This window comes from Aulonocara sp. 'chitande type north' Nkhata Bay, linkage group LG12 (genome assembly GCF_057382095.1).
Source record: "Aulonocara sp. 'chitande type north' Nkhata Bay isolate Kocher_YH1m ecotype deep benthic linkage group LG12, A_spYH_male_GT1.1, whole genome shotgun sequence".
Lineage (NCBI taxonomy): Eukaryota > Metazoa > Chordata > Actinopteri > Cichliformes > Cichlidae > Aulonocara > Aulonocara sp. 'chitande type north' Nkhata Bay.
Genome location: NC_141355.1, coordinates 37,124,818 through 37,143,681, shown reverse-complemented (window position 1 = coordinate 37,143,681; position 18,864 = coordinate 37,124,818). Strand labels below are relative to the sequence as shown.

The 18,864-nt window shown below is 40.8% G+C and overlaps 3 protein-coding genes across 7 annotated transcripts in view; 1 reads left to right on the top strand and 2 right to left on the bottom strand.

Annotated features, from left to right (window-relative positions):
- Positions 1-4,484, top strand: part of prkg2 (protein kinase cGMP-dependent 2) — a 37,750-nt gene extending 33,266 nt beyond the window's left edge. For both annotated transcript variants that reach the window (XM_086315464.1, XM_086315463.1), the window contains one exon: positions 306-4,484. In XM_086315464.1, coding sequence (XP_086171590.1) covers positions 306-401 — 96 coding nt within the window. In that variant the 3' untranslated portion in view covers positions 402-4,484. The remainder of the gene's footprint in view (positions 1-305) is intronic.
- The window catches only part of cfap299 (cilia and flagella associated protein 299), a 93,783-nt gene continuing 77,881 nt past the window's right edge, over positions 2,963-18,864 (bottom strand). For 2 of the 4 annotated variants that reach the window (XM_086315466.1, XM_086315467.1), the window contains exon 6: positions 2,963-3,106. In XM_086315466.1, the coding sequence (XP_086171592.1) occupies positions 2,963-3,106 (144 nt within the window). Of the gene's footprint in view, positions 3,107-15,184; positions 17,868-18,864 lie in introns of those variants that run through there. The other 2 variants (XR_015131922.1, XM_086315468.1) reach the window with 2 other exon arrangements.
- Positions 4,429-13,707, bottom strand: bmp3 (bone morphogenetic protein 3). Its single transcript, XM_086315465.1, has 3 exons — positions 12,615-13,707; positions 10,401-11,323; positions 4,429-7,464 (listed from the first exon to the last, which is right to left on the bottom strand). Exons 1-3 carry the CDS (start codon positions 12,889-12,891, stop codon positions 7,273-7,275), a joined length of 1,392 nt encoding a protein of 463 aa, XP_086171591.1. The 5' UTR covers positions 12,892-13,707; the 3' UTR covers positions 4,429-7,272.

Below are 18,864 nucleotides of genomic sequence, written 5' to 3'. Positions count from 1 at the left end.
AGACATGGCCATCATGCTTTCTGCCTCCTGCACACTTTATACTGTTCCACATTGGAAAAGGAAACCAGTGTCCCCCGCTCATGTGTAGTGATTTATCACGAGGGGTCACCACAGCAAGTAGCTCCACATTTGATTTAAGTTTTATTCCAGCTGCCCTTCCTGACACAACCCCAAAGGGAATTTGTATTAACCTTAAAAATGCCATGTTGAATTTTGTTGCCCCATCAGTTGTTACTATTTGATTTCAGACCAACTCAATGCTTTGCTAACCATCTCTCTCTCCTCCTCCTTCCTTTGCTCCATAGCTTACAGGACCAACAGATCACAGTTACTTCGACAGCTACCCTCCAGATGATGACAGTCCTCCTGATGAGCTGTCTGGTTGGGACATGGACTTCTGAGGGCTTCTCCTCCATCTTTCCAACATTTTCCTTCCACTGCACACATTAACAACTAAAATCTAACAGCAAAAGTGGACTTACAGGTGACTTTACATCACCTCAGCCATGGTTTAGCAGCTTTATGATTGTCACAGATTGACAGATAATTGAAAATGGGATATTACCAAAAGGTAAACCCGTATTGCTCCTGCATCTTCATACAACATGTGCACATTTGAATGGAAGCCTTCAAAGGTGTAAAGGTTTACTGCTTGACTTTTCTTTTACTCTCTGTTTCACACTATTTTTGACAAAGATGTCGAGAAAAATCGAAGCGATTCAGAACAGTTTTAAGCTGCTCCAACAGCCGTGTCAGCGTTCAACATTCGAACAAAACTGGATGTGAAATGCAAAAGCTTTTACCTCAGAGCAGTCGGGCCACCACCAAGACATTTGCCAGAAGCAGATTAAGAACATTACCAGAAAGGATTTTATTAATGCCAACAAAACAGAAGGTTCTGGTTAATGGTGCTCAGTGTCACATTAATTAGCATGAAGCTGCCTAGCTTGACATACAGGATTAATGTATTAATCGTTAACCCAGACAAAACTTCAGATGTAGCCCCGTTATGCAACAAAAAAGAAAGATTTCTAATATTTGTGTTGAATCACATTAAGTCAGGTAAGTTAACACTCCTTAGCTGGCTAATGTTAGTGGGCTAAGAGGACACTCAGGGCTACTGTGGCTGCACAGAATCAACTAGCTCAATTTGTGGTATTACTGTGGAATATAACAGGTTCTCATAGTTAGAATAAGTAAGGTTAGCATCACAGTAGGATAAAATTCTTTCTATACCTTCTATATGACGTACACTCATCAGCAACTGGGAGTCACAAGCCATATTATCAGTTCAACACCTCGTGCAGCCGCAGACACTCGGTAACAAAAATGCCACACAAACTGCTTCATCGGCTCACTGCAGAGTTAAACAGCTCGTTATGAAGCCGTCAGCCTGGAACCGGGTATTGGGATACACTAGGAGTCCATAATAACGCTATTATAAACATTAATGAGCTTCTCTATAATCTGCTGCTGATATGTGCTGCACCAGGGTGGTGTGCTGGATAAACACCTCCACCCCATATTCAATTAAAATGTTTATTTTTATTTATATAGGCCCAGTTCACAACAGTTGTCATCTCAAGACTCATTACATTATAAGCTAAAGACCCTACAGTATTACGGAGAGAACCTCAAAGATCACATGAGGTAGAGAAGCAGAACCAGCCTCAGGGAGGGGCAGGAAACTAACCAAAACTACAGGAGAGTTGATCCCATGCAATAGGGCGATATAAACACATGGGAAGTGATAACAGCCAGCACTGTGACTGGGAATAAACTCCTCCATGTAACTGTCCCCTTGTGGAAGTTTGAGCCCCTCTGTAAAGCACAGTAACCCTGTGAGTTATTTTAGAGCTGGTGAAAGAGAACGTGCACTTTAACCAATCCTGAACGTGCACTGTTTTCTTAAAAACATCTCCCAGTGGCAATGTGGGCATTTCAGGGTAGCTTTCCAGTTGGTAATACCCACAAAAAACAGTAAAAACAAAATTTATTGTGCTAACATCACATTAGAGTAACTACAGACATGCAGAAATTACAGAAATGATTCACTGCCGTGTTTGTAGTTTTTGATTTCCTGAAGTTATTGGGTACAGCTCAAGCTTTAAGTTTGCCCTCAGGCACAGTACATTTTATGGATGGTCCAGAAACACTCGGATGGTGTCATCGAGCTTCATAACCGATTGCTTTGGAGGGACCAAGAGTTTATTCAGCTCAGCATTCTTTGCCATACGTCATACTATTCTTATTTTCAATTCCCTAATTGCTCTTTTACTTCAGAAACATCGATGCGGCCTTTATTTCTAACAGCTAAAGGGAATTTGAGGAGATGACACTGCATTGAAAACCAACACACGCTGGATATGAACCCCAACAGAAACATCCATGAAGCATCTGTAGCTCCTTGTGCCAACTGTGTTATCCTCACAGCCTCTTCACTTTTGTCACAGATGACAAACAAAGACAGGAACACCTTCTCTCCACTTGAATCATAAAGTGTGAGCGTCTCGCGGTGGGCTTCCTGAGCCGGAGACACGTTTGAGCCGTTGATGATGTGAGGAGGAACAGCAGAGGCCGAAGTGAGCAGAATATGTTTAGGGTTTACTGTGAGGTGATTCTGAGGAACCTGGGGTTTAAATTGGTGTGTTTTCCATTTTAAACATTTGAGGTACCACGTCTCTGTGTATATACTCAATAATATAAAGCACAAGCATCCGAAATACACAGTTTATACAATCTAACCTACTTGCTCCTTTATATAAACCTTAAAAAAAAAACGGGTGAGTGAATTTGTAAATATCATGTATATTGTAAATGTGTCCTCTGATTGGTGAATGTATGTGTGAGTTTGGAGGAGCAGTGCTGTTTCAGGACAGAGTTTTTTTAACTGCATTTACACAATCCCTTCAAACAGATCGGTTTAACATTTGAACTTTTTCATTTTATTAGTAAAGTGGCATTAACTCCAATTTCCTTTGGGCTGATCTGGAGGTTCTAGTCCACAGCAGATATTTCCTTTTCCTTTCAACAGCCCTAAAGAGGTCTTACCTGTGGTTGGATCACACTCAGAGATGTGGGCCGTCCTACAGTGGCCCACTTGTTGCTGCAATGGAAAACCGGAGGTGGATTTAGACATTGAATTCACAAATTCTACTGTCATTACTGCAGAGGCAGATCTGATGGTAAAAGCAGAGGCATTTTGGTTAATGGCAGTCAGCGGAGCTCTCTCTGACAAATGAAGCTAGTGGTCTGTGCGTGAGAGTGGAAGTTGTTGGTTTATTTAAATGACTCATGATGTCTTGCATTGTAATCAGAAGATTCTCATAACAAAAAATGGAAATGTATCATGAGTGAAAGTGCAGTTTTATGAAGGTAAATATGATGCAAAATTCACGGGCCTGTAAGATAAAATGTAGAAAACATTTTAAGTTTTGTTTTCACTTTTAAAAATGTTTCACACTCTTGTGTTACATCTACAAGCTCTCACACGTTGCTACATGTTTACCTTAGTACAGTTTAGGCCAGCAAGCCCACGGGGTGTGATCATAAAGTTATGAGAACGGATCAATAAAAGTTTGATCCATTCTCACCTTGTTGTGCAACTTTGGACCATTTTCAGCGTGGCTGCTATTCTCTCAGAGGAAGTCCCATTATGTAATTGTACCTCTGGTATGTGCTGGATTTATTCCACTGCGTCAAAATGGTGATTCCTCAACCCTTCAGTGGGTGTGCTTCAACCTTTTAGAAAAGCAAATCTGTCGAGTGTACTTTGCACTCAAACTGGACAGCTAAAAACCTGCTAAGCTGTACCTGCAGACCCAGCTCTCATCAGCCGTGACAGTGCGAGATACAAAATCTGGGTCAGCTGGAAGCAGAAGTCTGAGGTTGGTGAGAAATCGCAGCACGGACAGTGAAATTTGTCAGAACTGGACATCCGGGGAGGGATCTAAAAATAGCAGCCACGCTGGAAGATGACTGAGAAGATGACCTTATGCGATTGGCCAAATATAAATCAGGCAAAGCTTTTGAATTTTATGAATATGTTCGAAAGTTCTTAATCAAATGTTATAGTGTAATAACAGATATGTGGGGAGGCAGCTAAATAGCTGACTTTAACACTTTAAAGTGGTTGAAGACAAAGTGATTGAACTTAACTGGATTGCTAATCAGCACACATAATGTGCTACACTGTATCTATACCTGCCTTTGTCTGACGCGATCCTGAAAAAATATATATACACTGTATATGAACAAAAAGTAAATAATCTAATAAAAAGGGAGCACACAAACATCCCTGTACATACAGATATACCTTTGAATTTTGGTACTTGTACCTCAAACAGATTTTGTGTTATTTTCAGGAGGTACAGAGGGAGAAAATACATGAACTTTAAGTATTTTTCTTTGTTTTAAAATGGGATACAGCATTTCATAACCAAAGGTTGACAAAAATTAAATACAATAAAAGTCTTGATAGATTTTGTTCTTGCATACTTTTATTCATTTCTTTGAATGCTTTGGAAGGAGGGTCCGAGCTCAGAGGAGGGAGACCTTTAAACAGTTCACCACACTTTTAGTCAGTAGTGACAAATGTCCATCGCAGATATAAAGACCATCGACATTTCTGAGCTTCGGCCCCCCCTTTCCCAGACCACACCTTTACAAGATATGCAACATAGAGAAAATAAATAGATGCATGTTAAAGGCCTTTTCCATATACAAATATATTTTATGAAGCTTATTGTACAGGCATTTCTTTGTTTAACCTACAGCACAACATTTACACGAGAAGATGAAACAGTGAAGTAAAGGTCGATGCGCTGCGCTGTAGATGACTGCGCCGATTCATACTCGGAAAGTTGAGTCACAAATGCAGAAAAAGCAAGGATCCAAAAAGTGACGCGTCAGCAGTCGTCACATCTGCAAAGTTGTACTGGCACCAACGGAGGAAGCCACTTCATTCTATAACATGCATTTCTAAAAATCGTGTCGGCACAAAACGAGGAAGCACAAACTGTAAAACGTGTCAGTACAAAATATAGAAAGTTACACAATCTGCCCTCGGGTATTGACACAAAATAAATGTCTCTGGATTATCAAAATGGTTTGAAATACATTTGAGAATAAATTCCACAAAAGAATACGCGCTATGTTCACTCTGGAGCCTATTTTGTACCATAAGAAAAATACTCAGCTGCTTGCTTTGACTTGAGCTTCACGATGAATCAACTCGAACTTTTTGTGAAGCAGAAATCCACCCATTCAAAAAGGCACTTCTATCTCAAAGACGCATCATTGTAGTAGAGTGAGCTATATACAAAGGCAATGTACAAGTGTATAGAAAAAAAAACAAAAAAACGCTGCTATAATTACGTCTACTTGCTCTGAATAAATATTTGGTTTTATGAACTGTGACAATAACGCACAACTCAAGGCAAGGTTACGACATGTTAACTGCTCCTCCAGGTGTGCCTGTTGTTTGTAGCTGATCTGACTCGAATAACACACCCTCTAATGATTTATGTAAAACCCACTCTGTAGAATAATACACAGTAATAATAATGACGGTCATATTGCTCAAAACGTGAATAACAGAAAGGACATAATAATGCACAGCTTGTTTTTGCTTCATCTCATTTTTTCTACTGCCACCACTGTACCCAGCTGATGCTAGTAGCTTGCACCAAGTACCACTTTTCTGTTTTTCCTGAAGCTGAAAAACAGCACAAAGGTGAAACTGAAATCCAAGTAAAAGTCAGAGTAGCGGTACCTTTCAATATCCTATACCTTCAAGAAGTTTTTTTGGGGGGGAAACAGGTAAAAAAGAAAAACTTGCATATGTATTTTTTCCTGTGAGAATAAAATTTTGGGAGGAGAGTATTTAAATGAATCATAAAAACTTAATTTGCTAAGTTTGGTAGCAGGCAGTTTACTGCAAATTGTGCTCAATTTAACACTGAAAAAAGTTCATTTTGACCTGATAGTTGGAGTGTTCATTTATTTTAAGCCATCTACCAATTTGTACGAATGAATGGCTTAAAGCTGTCAGCCCGTCCTAAAGCTCTTCCCCCCAAATGCCTACAGTGCAGCCCGACATGTTTCTGGTCCTCAGTAATACTGGTGTTTTCATGAAACGGATCAGAACGTAACTGAGTTTGAAGCGGAGCTTCGCAGAGAAGAAAAACGTCCCAGCAGAAGTTGCACCCCTGCAAAAATCCATCTTCTGCTGGGTTTTAAAGGCACCCAAATTACTTTTTCAGAAATTGTATCCACCTCCACCTCCGAGACCTCATGCAACACTTTCCATCAGTTTCTAACAGAAGAGTATGTCAAAAACATATTTCTCCTTCAGCTGCCTCTCACTGAGCATTAATTTTTGCAGTTCTGGCCTCATGCTAACAAGTTAATCTGGCCTCACCTACGAGGTTTACTCATGAAGCTTTTTCATTTTCTTGGAGAAGCAAAACATGCCTCAGAATGTCCCTGTTAATGAGGAGACCATATGAATGTAGCTTACTCTTCCACCTATAATAAACTCTAAAAAAAATGTTGGTTCTGTACAACAACAGAGTTAAACATAAATATGTAAAGCAACCTAAAAGTCTACGTCACAATTCTGGCTTTGGAATCTAATATAACCCTTTATAGCAGCCAAGCCAAAAAATGATACAATAAATTCTCGTATGGTGAATAACACAGTGATAGTACAGACATAAATACTTACACATAGTAACAAAAACCATGCAAATGCGAGCAGAGGTGACCTGGAGGTGACAACTTCAAGCTGTGAAGGAGAGAAAGATGAGTACAACCACCTCGCCCTTCCACGGGCACCAGCTGAAATGAAGATCTTTTTGGTTTTTCCTGAAAAGTGAATATTTTCCTTCAGTTTTTGTCTCTTTTATGCCTCAGCTGGTGTTTGTATGCCTTGATAGTGGGTTTATGATCGCATCCACCCTGCCGTCGCCCAACTGATAACTGAGCAGCGATGATAAATACGTTTAAAATACAACTTTTACTAGGATAACTCACGTGATCCATTTCTTCCCACTGACAGTCACATCGTCACCTGGAACAACAGGCGGTGCTCTCCTCCAGTGCAAAAGGGAAGTTGTATTCACTTGATATTTGTATCTGAGTGAGTGTATGACTGCAGGAACAGGAGAAGAGACCATCTTTATGGCTGTATGTGGGGTTTTTTGTTTGTTTGTTTTTTACTTCTCTTTATGACACGAGGTGTGTGCGATGAGGCCTGGGAGGAAAAAGAAACTATCTACAGGCGCAGGAATCTACTGTCATGTTGGGGTAGACTTTCAGCACCACATTCTTGTCCTCGTCAAAGAAAAGGATGCTGAGGGAAGACATTTTCTCGGGGACACAGCACGGCTCGGGGATGCCTGGGATGACGCCCACCGCCCGCACTATGCTCTGGATGGTGGCGTGGTTAGATGGCTTCAGAGCCTTAAAAAAAAGAGCAAATAAATGTCATTTTAAAGTAAAAGTTAAACAGTTATGAACTTTTGATGAGCCAACAGGACATGTTTCTAACAAGCTGGGCCTTGTTTTCCAGAGTCACAGAAACCCAGAGTGATAGCAAATATTCACACGTACATTTATTTTTCCTTCTACCGAACATATTTGAAAGCAGAAAAAAGACATTCAAAACGTCCCCAAATGTATAACCAATTCAACAATATCAAACTTTACTTGTTGCTGAAGTTCTGCACATGTAGTTTTCCTATTTGCCATTTAAGATCATATATAATCTTATTTGTCAAGGGCATAGCAATATTATTCAGTGCAACTAGCATGCAGCATTGGCCGAAGGGTCTGTGGGTCTGAATTTAAGTTCTACACGCCCAGCAGTTCACCTGCACAGCTGCTTCATTCTCAACAGGAACTAGTAAGCGATAGAAGTCTTCCCACACCACTCCACAGGAAAAAAAAGTGCACCCTTTTAATCATGGCTATTTAGAAGCTTCTAAAACTTCAACCTGACAAACGAGACAACGTTTTCTGCACAGGCTGAGCAGAAAAGCTGCAGGAGAGGGAGGCGGCTGCCTTAAAAGCCCTAGGCTCTACTTCTGGGACTAATTACCTCCGACTACAAAGACCTGTGACTCCGACTTAATGAATTAAGTGGATGTAGCTCGTGCATTCCGGCCATGTTTAAAATACCTGCGTGGTTATCTTATCACCGGTGCCACGAGCTAAAAGGGAAGTTGATGTTTAACATCAGGCAGATGTTTTTTGTGTCTCTCACTTATTTCCATCTTCTGTGTAAAGGCTTAACGTTATCCTCTGTAGATACTTCATTCAAGATACTTGTTGGTTTGTTTTAGGTAATAACATTTTTATTGAATTTTGATGAGGAGGTCAACCAGCTGTTTATGAGGACGCCGGTTTTCTTACTAAGCATGTTAGATGACATCTGTAGCTTCACTATTACTGCAGGTTTAATATAGTAGGACTGCTTGGGCTAAATCTAGATTTACATCTGATGTGCATCTTTAAAGACAAAGATACAATCTGAAGATAAAAGCATGAAGAACTATCTGCACAACTACTGTAACTACTTTAACCCTGCTGTTGAAGATCAAAGCCAATGACATAAGGCTTGCCACTGTTGCCTGTTATATAAAACAGAAAGATAGCAGGGACCCCTGAGGTTGATTTTCCCCATGTTAAATTAATGCAAAGCAGTAAAGAGACTGCTATCTGAATGTAGCCCGTCCTATTTACATAATGTATACCATACTGCAAAAAAAAAAAAAAAAAGTTAAAGACTAATGTCTGCAGTCTTTAGTTACAGAGCCAAACAATTCTTACAGGGGTCGCCAAGCCAAGCCAATAATGTACACTGCTGGTATAGAAACTGATGGCTCTAACTTTCAACTATTCTTATCATTTGCTTATGCAGACATGACTGTCATTTAGGACTGCGTCATAAGGAATCATTAATAATCACCATGTAAAGAAATGGTTTTCAAAAAAGTTACTCTGGAAAAACAGAAGCTACTGGATTTAACTTTAGCTTAAAAGTATGGGGACGACCACCTAATGGGCTTCACTATTGTCAGGCAGCCAGAGCGGAGGCCATAAGGATTTCTGCAAGTACGGAGATGGTTAAATGTTCTTTCCTTCCACAAATTCTGCTTGGATAGACAAATTATTTGCTTTTCATTATAGCAACTAAATAGACATCATCCTTTCAGAACCATTAGTAAATTCACTCTGAGACTTGCAAATGATAAAGTTGTAAAGATGGGCTGCTGGTGCTAGCATTGCTAACGTTAACCTCACACAGCACATGAATCTAGGGCAAAATACCACGCGTATTTCTGCAGTATTTAAAATATGATAAGATTGCAGTGAGAGTGGTTTCTAGTGGCTCTTAAATATTAGAAAATTGCCAGTTGTTTAAATGAGAGAAAAATAGCCCAGGTGACCAACACTTAAACATTCAAAACTGAGACAGTATAACGGATGAGGTTAAGCATTAGCCACATATTTATTGTAGCTATGTTAAAGAGACATTTGTTAATCCCATTCTTTTCATAATGAAAATAGATTTTAAATCTGTGAACTGTAGAGACAGGAAGTTCAGTTAATTAGCAGTCTGGCTAGCAGTGCAGCCTAGCATTGGCCGATACTGAATGACACCCGGCTTCCATGGTTACGTGTCAGTGACTCTGACACAAAATGTATAACTACAAATTTTTTAAATATCTATATACTGCAGAACTATGTTGCTTTGCTAAGCTATCACAATTTTCCATTACAGACAGAAATAAATGTGCTATCGCTGTTTTTTGTACTTACGTAGCAGTTGGTCTGATTTGTTTTCTCCAATTTAATCAGCTAGCAGATTATTCACCATCTTTAATGGCCATACTTTATTGCCTCGGACCACCCTTTGGTTCTTTGCCCATGTAGAGGATATAAAGAGTTCTGCTCCTGCAGATCACCTGTAAGTTGCCTAAACTGCTTTCATAAAACTTTTATCTGCACTATTAATATCAAAACCGAACAAAAACTAAATTTAACAAAAAAAACCATTGGTTTTTGGTTTATTTATAATCTTCAGTTGTGAAAAAACAAAAACAGGTTCCCAGATGTATTGTCTAGAGAGTATTGAATTAGTGCTACCATTTTAGGCTGTGATCACTTTAAAAAGAAAAAAATTCCATCTTTAACCAGCTCTCACAAGTGACCCATCTATAATGACGAAGTCTACCAAAGATCAGCTTTCCCTCTTCATATAGCTAATTGGTAGAAATACTATAATTGCCACCGTACTGAGCTTTACCTTCTCTAACCCACTAATTTTTTGCTTTGGCACCTTTAGTACTGTCTAAAAGCACTATAGTGTGGTGCTACCGGGCTTTGAATCTCACCTTTGGCATGGGGAACTGGCAGGACCCTGAGCAATAATAGGCATCAAACGACTTGGGCGATATAATCCATTCGCTCCATCCAATGTCGGCAAAGTCAACTTTCAGGTATCTCCGAGCGCAGTTCCTGGGCTCGTTCCACTGCTTCTTTCGCGCCTTTTTAATCGTCTGCTCATCAAACTGTAGCAAGGGCATCTTATGCCGCTGATTCTTGCGTGTCTTTTTACGCGGCCGGCGTGCCTGTTTGTTTTCAAATGGTTCGTAGGGAGTTGTCTCGTCCCAGCCGGTCGTCTCATATGGGTACTCGGGACCAGGAAGTTCATTATTTTGCAAAGGTAGGAGAACATTCACTGAGCGCCTGTGTCTGGGCTGCGGCTGTCCTTCGGTGTCGTTTTGCTCTTGTAGTCCCACTTTATGGAAGCCGTGTGAAATGGAGCCCTCACCTCTCACTGAGTGGGGCCTCTGGAGAGTAGCTACCACACTTTCAGGCTCTGAAATGGCAGAGTCATTGGCATAGACCAGGATGTAGGGTGAGCGGTCTGACAGGAGCTTCTTCCACGGCTGGGAACCTTGTGAAGCCACTTCAATCCCAATAAGCAGCTCGTCGTGGTGTTTGGCCTGGTTGACCACACGAGTTATGTCCTTCCACTGCCAAGATATGAAGTCCCTGTAGAGGGTGGACACATTGATCCGAAAATGTCCAAGAGTCCTCATCTTGTTATCCACAGATGCAAAGCTCCAGATGACCATGTGGATGTGGCTGTGCCTCCTGGGACCATGGCGAGCGCAGCTTTTGGACCTGGAGCAGCCCTGGGTGCTGTTCTGAAGGTCTCCAATGTAATAATGAAGAGTAGCTGACAGGATGTCTTCTGATTTGGTGAGGGAGGTGAGGTTGAAAATCTGCAGCTGTTTCTTGTTTATAGTACCTGTGCATATAATGAGTAATATCATGAACAGAGTGCAACACGGTTCACATCATTTCAAAACTGACCATGGCCTTTCCTAAACTTTACTGCTAGTAATAATAATTTATATGTTTGTATTTCCTCTTTTTAGTCCAGCGTTTTCATCATCGGGCTTATGTTGTGCACTTTTTTTGCTCAGGTCATGAAACAGTTGTTCACCCTAATGCAATAGAATTATTTTGGGATTTTAAAAAAACGTATTAAAAAAATCATTAATTACAAAATATTTTTAAAGATCGGCAGGACACAGGACAATTCACCCAAGCTTTAACAGGCTTTCATTTTGAGGATTGCTTCAATCAAAAAGAAAATTGTCACTGTAAAGAAAGAACAGACCAGTACTTTAGAAGGTTTCTTTAACATTTTAAACATGTCATTGCTTGCAACAGCATAGCAGAAACTCCCACTTATCTCCACTGCTTTGGGATAAAAGCAGAAATTTCAAGCAAAAACCAAAAACTCCTGCATGGCCAAATTCTTCTGAGGATCAATCGTGAAATCTGTTTGTGATTTGGGTGAACCTGCCCTTTAATGCTATACCATACAGCAGCCGGGCGACAGGAGGCAGTGTAATCTAACAAAGTTTAACCCTAAGTGGCAACTGGTCGCCCCATGGTCCGAGTGACAATAACACAGCGAAGTGTAAACACTTGAGGGTTTATTGGATTAAAGTTACTATAAATGAACCTGAAGAAGAGGGGAAAAAAAGCTCCAGCTGAAAGGACATTAGCGCTCGCTGCAGTGGAAACTCAAACGCTGCTACAGCTCAGGCAGTCTGGGCAGCTGCCAGATGCTGGCTCGAGAGAAAATTTATCAAGACTATCTGACAGTAAAATCTGAAGGTGTGAACAGTTGTGCGGCCAAGCTATGTTAAATTGCATGCCACCATCTGATGCGAATCTTTTACTCTTACTGGCAAAAGGAATGCGTAACAGGTTGTTCACATTTCCATTACTGGATCAACAGGTGTATTTCTTTTTCAGCTCCGCACACATGAACGGCATCGGTCTTAACGAATTTTACATTATGCTCTATAAAATAAGACTTACTCAATATTATAGATGTTCTTTCTACTTTAAGTTTTTCATCTATAGATGGAAAAAATGTGCCGATTTGCATTTTTACTATGCAGGTGATTCAAGCTGATTGAGGCAAAATGGAAACATATAACATCAAAAAGGCATGCCGGTCACTGACTTCTATGCTGGTAGAAGTCGGTGTTCTTAATATACATAAAACATTTGATACGTACCCCAATGCGCTTTGAAACTACGAACAGTGTTGCCGTCCTTGAAGGGAAATCCAGCGCTGTTGTACTTCGCGTAAAGCATCTGCATGTGCTCCGTCATCGTATCCTGTAAAAGCGCATCCCGGTCTTCTTTTGTCGCGTATTTTTTATCCACCGAATGCGTAAAATCCACCTTTAGTCTCTCGGGGATATTGTCCGTTTTCAGCATCGCGCACAATCCAACGCACAAATAACTCCATCCGTAAAGCAGCACGATCACAAATCGAGAGTAGAGTGCCATGTTCGAGGCAAAGGAAACGTAGCAAACGAAAAAATAACAGCTGTGGAAAAACTAACACGTTTCCGAAAGTGGCCCCTATCTCCAGAAACACATACCATCACCTGAGTCCTCTGCAAGAAAATGACACCATCACCTTTGACACCGGTCACAACAAGAGAGGAAGATGCGTTATCCAAGTTGTCTCTACTTTTGATAAGTTGCAGGTCTAAATGTGTTTGAGTCAGTAAATTAAGTCAGTAAAAAGATAAAAATAATAATGATAAAAAGGTTCCGGCGCGCAGGATGAGGTGTGAGAAAGCAGAAGGAGAAAAACTGCGCCTCTCCGACTCCAAGCTGATTTCAGGTCCAGCAGTCAACCGTCCCTCAGTCTCAGCTTTCATTGAAGGTAAAGCATGTTGTGCTTGGTATTATAGGGCTTGTGGGACCAGCTGGGTATTCCTCTCTCCTTTCTCTCACACACACACACTGCGCACACACACGTACACATGCTCACCCTCAGAGAGAGAGAGGGGGAGAGAGAGAGAGAGTTTCCTGTTCAAAATACTTCTACGCACATTCAGCCTGGGGACAAATTATCTCGAATTATCTCGTTATCAAGAGCCGAAGGGGGCGTGTTTTGTCGGTTGACTCGAGACGGAGAGCGTGAAAATATTTTACTAAACGACATTCCAGAGGTTTATTGAACTGATTTCAACACCTAAACTGCTGCCAGAGAACAGCCCCTCCGTGCGCAATTTCTACTCCGCAGAGCTGCGCGTCCGGGCCGCGCTGCTGAATGAAGCGGCTTATTGTCGGCATTAAAGGCTTTCTTCCCTACTTAGTTTAGTTCAATGGAGTTAAGCACACACATCCTGTACCATCACAGTCCGATCCGGATGCATACTGTTCCCCGCCTTCCCCCCAAACAGCCATCAGGCGGGGTTTGAACACCCCACCCAGTCGGCCTGCAGTCCCCCCCACCACTGGTCCTCTTTCAGGGGCACTCGGGAGGAAATGATTAGGGCATTTCCCCGCCCTTGGACATCTGATGGCAATAATATTAGCATGCCATGTCTTTCATAGCAGTCAACAGGCTGAATGACTTTAACGTCTTCAGCTGCTACCAGATAAGCAAGAAGCATCAGGAGAGGAGCGTGAAGGCTCTGCCTTCCATTCTACTTTTGGAAACTCTAGGAACCACAAGCAGGCCTGCACTCAGAGAGCAAAGTGCTCTATTGGGATATGAGATAATATGAGGTCTTTAAGATATGACGGGGCCTGATCATTTAGCACTTTGTAAGTTGGATGTTGGACAACTCTGGATTTAACTGTAAGCCAGAGTTAAAACCAGTCCCTAAAGTGGACAGTGATTAAGAGTAGCACTGCCCTCAATAATAAAACAGTTGTCAAAGGAAAAGAAAACTTATTCAAGTAAAGGAACTTACAAATGGTCAAATTCAACATGTATGTCCGTGACTGTTGAACTGGTGAGTTTTAACAACGGTGCCCGTGGTATTTAACTATCCAATGAAAAACCAATTAATTGACTCCTGTGCTGAAAGACACTTCAAAAAAACCATGACTTTATAGATTGAAACAAATGTTCCAACAACACTTCAGCTATAATATTTAGTTTAAATCTTCTATTTTTTTTTATGTTAACACCCGAAGTCAGTTCTGAAAATAAAGCCAACATGAAGTGTCAGAAACTGCAGTTCCACTTGTGGCCACTTGAGACTGGCCCAAAAAGTGAGTCAATCTCGTATATTTGTATAACATTCCCAAATCTATAGCATTAAAACAGATGTTTTGAACCTGGTTTTGGTCTCGATAGTTTCACCCTTCATTAAAAATTGTACAGAAAGGCTTTTAGGTATAACAACACAGGCGGCTCCAATCAGCAGAAGTCTGCTAGGCCACACCTCTGCTAATTAGACATTTTTATTGGGTTTGTATTTTTGGACAGGTGACATCCTTCTCAAGTTAGCGCATTCAAAAACTTGGGTGTCTACGCTGCCCACTCGCCCATCCAACGGGTGACAACAATAACCCATCAGCCTTTTTGGCTGAGGGGTAAAAAGTGGTTGTGTGTTTGAAAGTGAAAGCGCTGTAATTTAGCTTAGGATTTAATTTGGAATTTATTTTTGCATGTCGGCAGCTATCACTAGATTCACAAGGTTATTGTAATATCTGCATGCCAATATTAATCTATTAATCATAAGGTTGTAGGTAATGAGATGTCAAACACAATAATCTATGAGTGAAAACTACACAAAAAGACATCAAACTGAGGTGAAACTGAGCTTGTTTCATAGAAAAGACTGAATCGTGCCTCTGCTGCAGTCTGAATCCACCACTTTGACTCAAGTTGTGCATATTAGACCTCAGACCTCTAACTAATGTTTTAACATTAGGGGTTTTAACGCTTCAGTTAAAACCCCAACAGCTTAAAAGCCCAATAAAGGAAATGAAGGGGAATATTACTGTTTAACCTGGACTTTATTGTGAAATCATCCCTGTTTGCAGACACATGATCTGGGTGGATTCCAGTAATCATTTTAAATGCTGTTTTCTACAGAGGTAAGGCATTCAAAGAACAACCAATGCATTTCAGATGCAGTGCACTTGTTTGCCTGTTTGTTTTAGATGGCCTTTTTCCCGTCTTGTGCACATCTGCTGTTTTCATTGGAAGGTATTTGGAATGACTGATGCAACTTTCAGGGTGGGAGAGAGAATAAAGCAGCCAGTTCCATCGCCATTACCTGGCCACATAAATGAGCCGTGGCCTGTAAACCTAAACAGCTGTAGATGAGGGTGAAGTGTTCATTTGCTGCCTGACTTCTCATTTCCAAACACAATTACAAAAAAATCTCCAAACTGAAAACAGAAAAAACAACAACAAATAACCAAGTAGTGAGACAGGCAGGTGGAAGGTTTCTCAATTACAACATGCCCTGCACTCAGGTTAAATATGCTGTTCAACAAGGCAGTCAACAGAGAAACCAGGTCTGAATATACTTCTGCTACTTAGGTTGTAGTTTCAGCAAGAAACAGTTTAAGATCAGTTTACACACCAGCAACCACAAATAGATGATAAAAAAAAATACATAAAACTGCACGAAAACATGTTAAAGACTGAAAATAGGCACATCCTACATTCCCATCTGTGTCACTTTTATAACTCCATCAGACTTTTCACCAGCTTTGCTCACGATAACCACAAAAACAGGCCCAGAACTCCTATCGTCTTTAAAAAAGGGAAGGAAAAACAAAAGAACAGTAATGATTAACAACCTCAAACCAGACCGTCATTTCCCTAACCCCAGTTTTTACAGAACCACAGCCCAAATAGCCTTGTCACCACACATATTATTTCAATGAGGACAACAGGGTCCAATTCGGTGAAAACAAACAGATGCAGCAAGTGGAATGCTTCTCTGGTATCAAGCCAGATGAGAAACATTAGACGTTTGTATTAGAATGAACTAATTTGTTTGAAGCTTGTGACTTTCAGGGGAAAAACAGGTGATAGATTAGTAATGAGAAAATTAATATAAAGGCGAGATAAAATGTGGAGGTGACAGTGTGAGCTTAAAGGCTCAGCAGTTAAGGAAATAAGCTTATTTGATTTAGATGAAAAGATTGATACCACTTGCACGTCTGTGCAGCAGATAAATGTTCAGATACAGGTTCAGAACAGCCACTCATAAAACCCCAATCCTAACCCCTAGCCATTTATTTATTTATGCGTGCATGTCTGGATTAATTAACCAAGATTTAATGTGTTCATTATTTGTTACTTACCTTTGGTAGGTTTTTGATTTGAATCTCCTGGCTGGCTGAGGCCTCTCTGTGTGGAGTTTGCATATCACTGTGCCTACACGGGTGTCCTTTGGGTAGTCTTCTACCCTCAGACTTGCTAGTTAGGTTAATTGGTGACTCCAAATTGGCTGTAGGTGTGGATGTGAGAGTGTGTGGTTGACTGTCCCTCTGTTAGGCCTGTGACGGACTGATGACCTGTCCAGGGTGCACCCTAAATCTCGCCCAGTGAACGTGTTTAGTCCAAAAAAGGACTAAACACAATAAACAGAGGTAGATAAGTCTGAGAAGCAGCATTACTGCTATCCCCCCAAATTTTCTACATGCAGAGACATTGAGTCAGCAGAATGTACAGAAAGCAAATTTATGAACTAATAAAGACTCAACTTCTAGATTTAGATACTGTTACAAAAAACAACAAATAATAATCCTGAAATTAAAGGGATTTAAGTTACCAAAAGCCCTCTGAGAAAATAATTTAAAAATGTCATAGTGAATGACTAATATGTAAATGATAGGGCACTTTGATGTCCCGTAACGTGTGCCTTGCATCTGGAAACATACGGAATGCTTTAAGCCCATTACCCACTCTTCCAGTCCAATTGGAGCTACCGCAGCCTGGGGGAGGACATGAAAGCAACCCCCATCATCTTTCAAAGCTCTTACGCCTTTAATTTGTTTAGACAAACAGCCCAAAACATGCCAGACCAAATGATGATACGAGCCTGGGGTCTCTGAGCAGGTTCTTGCCCCTAACTAACTCTGCTTGCTTGGGTAAGTGCCAAAAGCACAGTCAATCCCGACCTGGATGCAACAATTTAAGGCCAAAGTTAGACATAAAACCCCAGAGTATTTGCAAAGAAACTTCCAAGTTGTCACACGAGTCCATCAACTTCATCCTCTGGGATTCCTCAGTTTAAAGCCTTTTTTTCTCCACTACAACACCTCCACCCAGATGGCATGCATGATATGAGGGGAACAGTGTAAATGATGGTCCAACTACAGCAACTCAGTCAAATTAGAGGCTTCCAGTGCTCTCCAATATGTGCCATATGTATGCAAGTGTTGGCGACGGCCTGTGAAGTTTAGACTGTCCTGACGTTGTGGTCGTAGATGACAACATGGATGTAGATGTCCGACTGCAGGAATGTCCTGTTGGAGTCCTCGCCAGGACCAGACTGAAACCCAGCACAGAGAAGTTAGTGGTGCTTGTTTGGGGGTAGTGCTGTCTACAGTCTACAATCGTGCATTCAAACGCAAAGCAAAGAACTAAACATTTGTGATGTTTTCGACTGGTCTCATGAATTTTCAAGATCTCAAGACATGTTTTCAGAAGCTGTATAAGAAAAGATGGATGTAGCGTCCGTCTGTAAAAGTGAAGCCAATGTGGACAACTCTAAAATCTGCACTCTCTCTAATGGCCAGCAGGGGGCATTAGACAAGGAGTCAGATTCTATAGAAGTCTATAAGAAAAGGCCCCTACCTGTCACTTGATTTATGACATTATTAAGGACTTTCTGTACAAATTTATGATCTGTATTTATGAAAGTTTTCTGTTTTTTTTAGAACAAAAAAGGTGAATTCATGAGACTTTTTAAACATCATCTTTATTACTTTTTTCTGCATCAAACCTGCATCATTTAGAACCAAAACTGTGAGCTGAAAGAAGCTAAAATCTTCAAATAAATACAGAGTTGCTGTGGTTTTAGAAATACCAAAGATAGCTTTCCAGTGCATGGGAATATTAGTTTCAGTGTTAAATTAAAAATATCACCATACTGAAAATGTGACAGCTGCCACAGAGAGAGTATGTTAGCAATTAAACAAAACCGCACATCTCTAGAGCACACCTCTTTATAATAGCCAAGTGCTGCATAATTTGACAGTGACTGTAACTGTTCATTTTCCAAGATGTTTTGTGTTACTTTGGCTGTCAAAGCTGACACAGCCCCACCACTAAGATGTGAAGCCACTACCAGCTGGGAACATTTATTTCAGGCTAAGTGTGTCAAAAGCTTCTGGAGGGAACGGAACCATAGCGAACCATTACACTCAATTTACACTTTTACCTAAGCCACACTTGTGGGTGTCCTAATAACTGAGACAGTCTTCCTCTGCAAGTTGAAAAGAGCATCAATAAAAATAAGCCAATAAACCTGATGTCACAGACACAGT

Bases quoted from the DNA above. Each gene is read 5' to 3' on its own strand.
- bmp3 (XM_086315465.1), bottom strand. From the start codon at position 12,891: ATGGCACTCTACTCTCGATTTGTGATCGTGCTGCTTTACGGATGGAGT. The intron at 11,324-12,614 runs GTACGTATCAAA...TTATATGCACAG, and splicing joins TAGTTTCAAAGCGCATTGGG to GTACTATAAACAAGAAACAG. The intron at 7,465-10,400 runs GTGAGATTCAAA...CTTTTTTTTAAG, and splicing joins GCCAGTTCCCCATGCCAAAG to GCTCTGAAGCCATCTAACCA.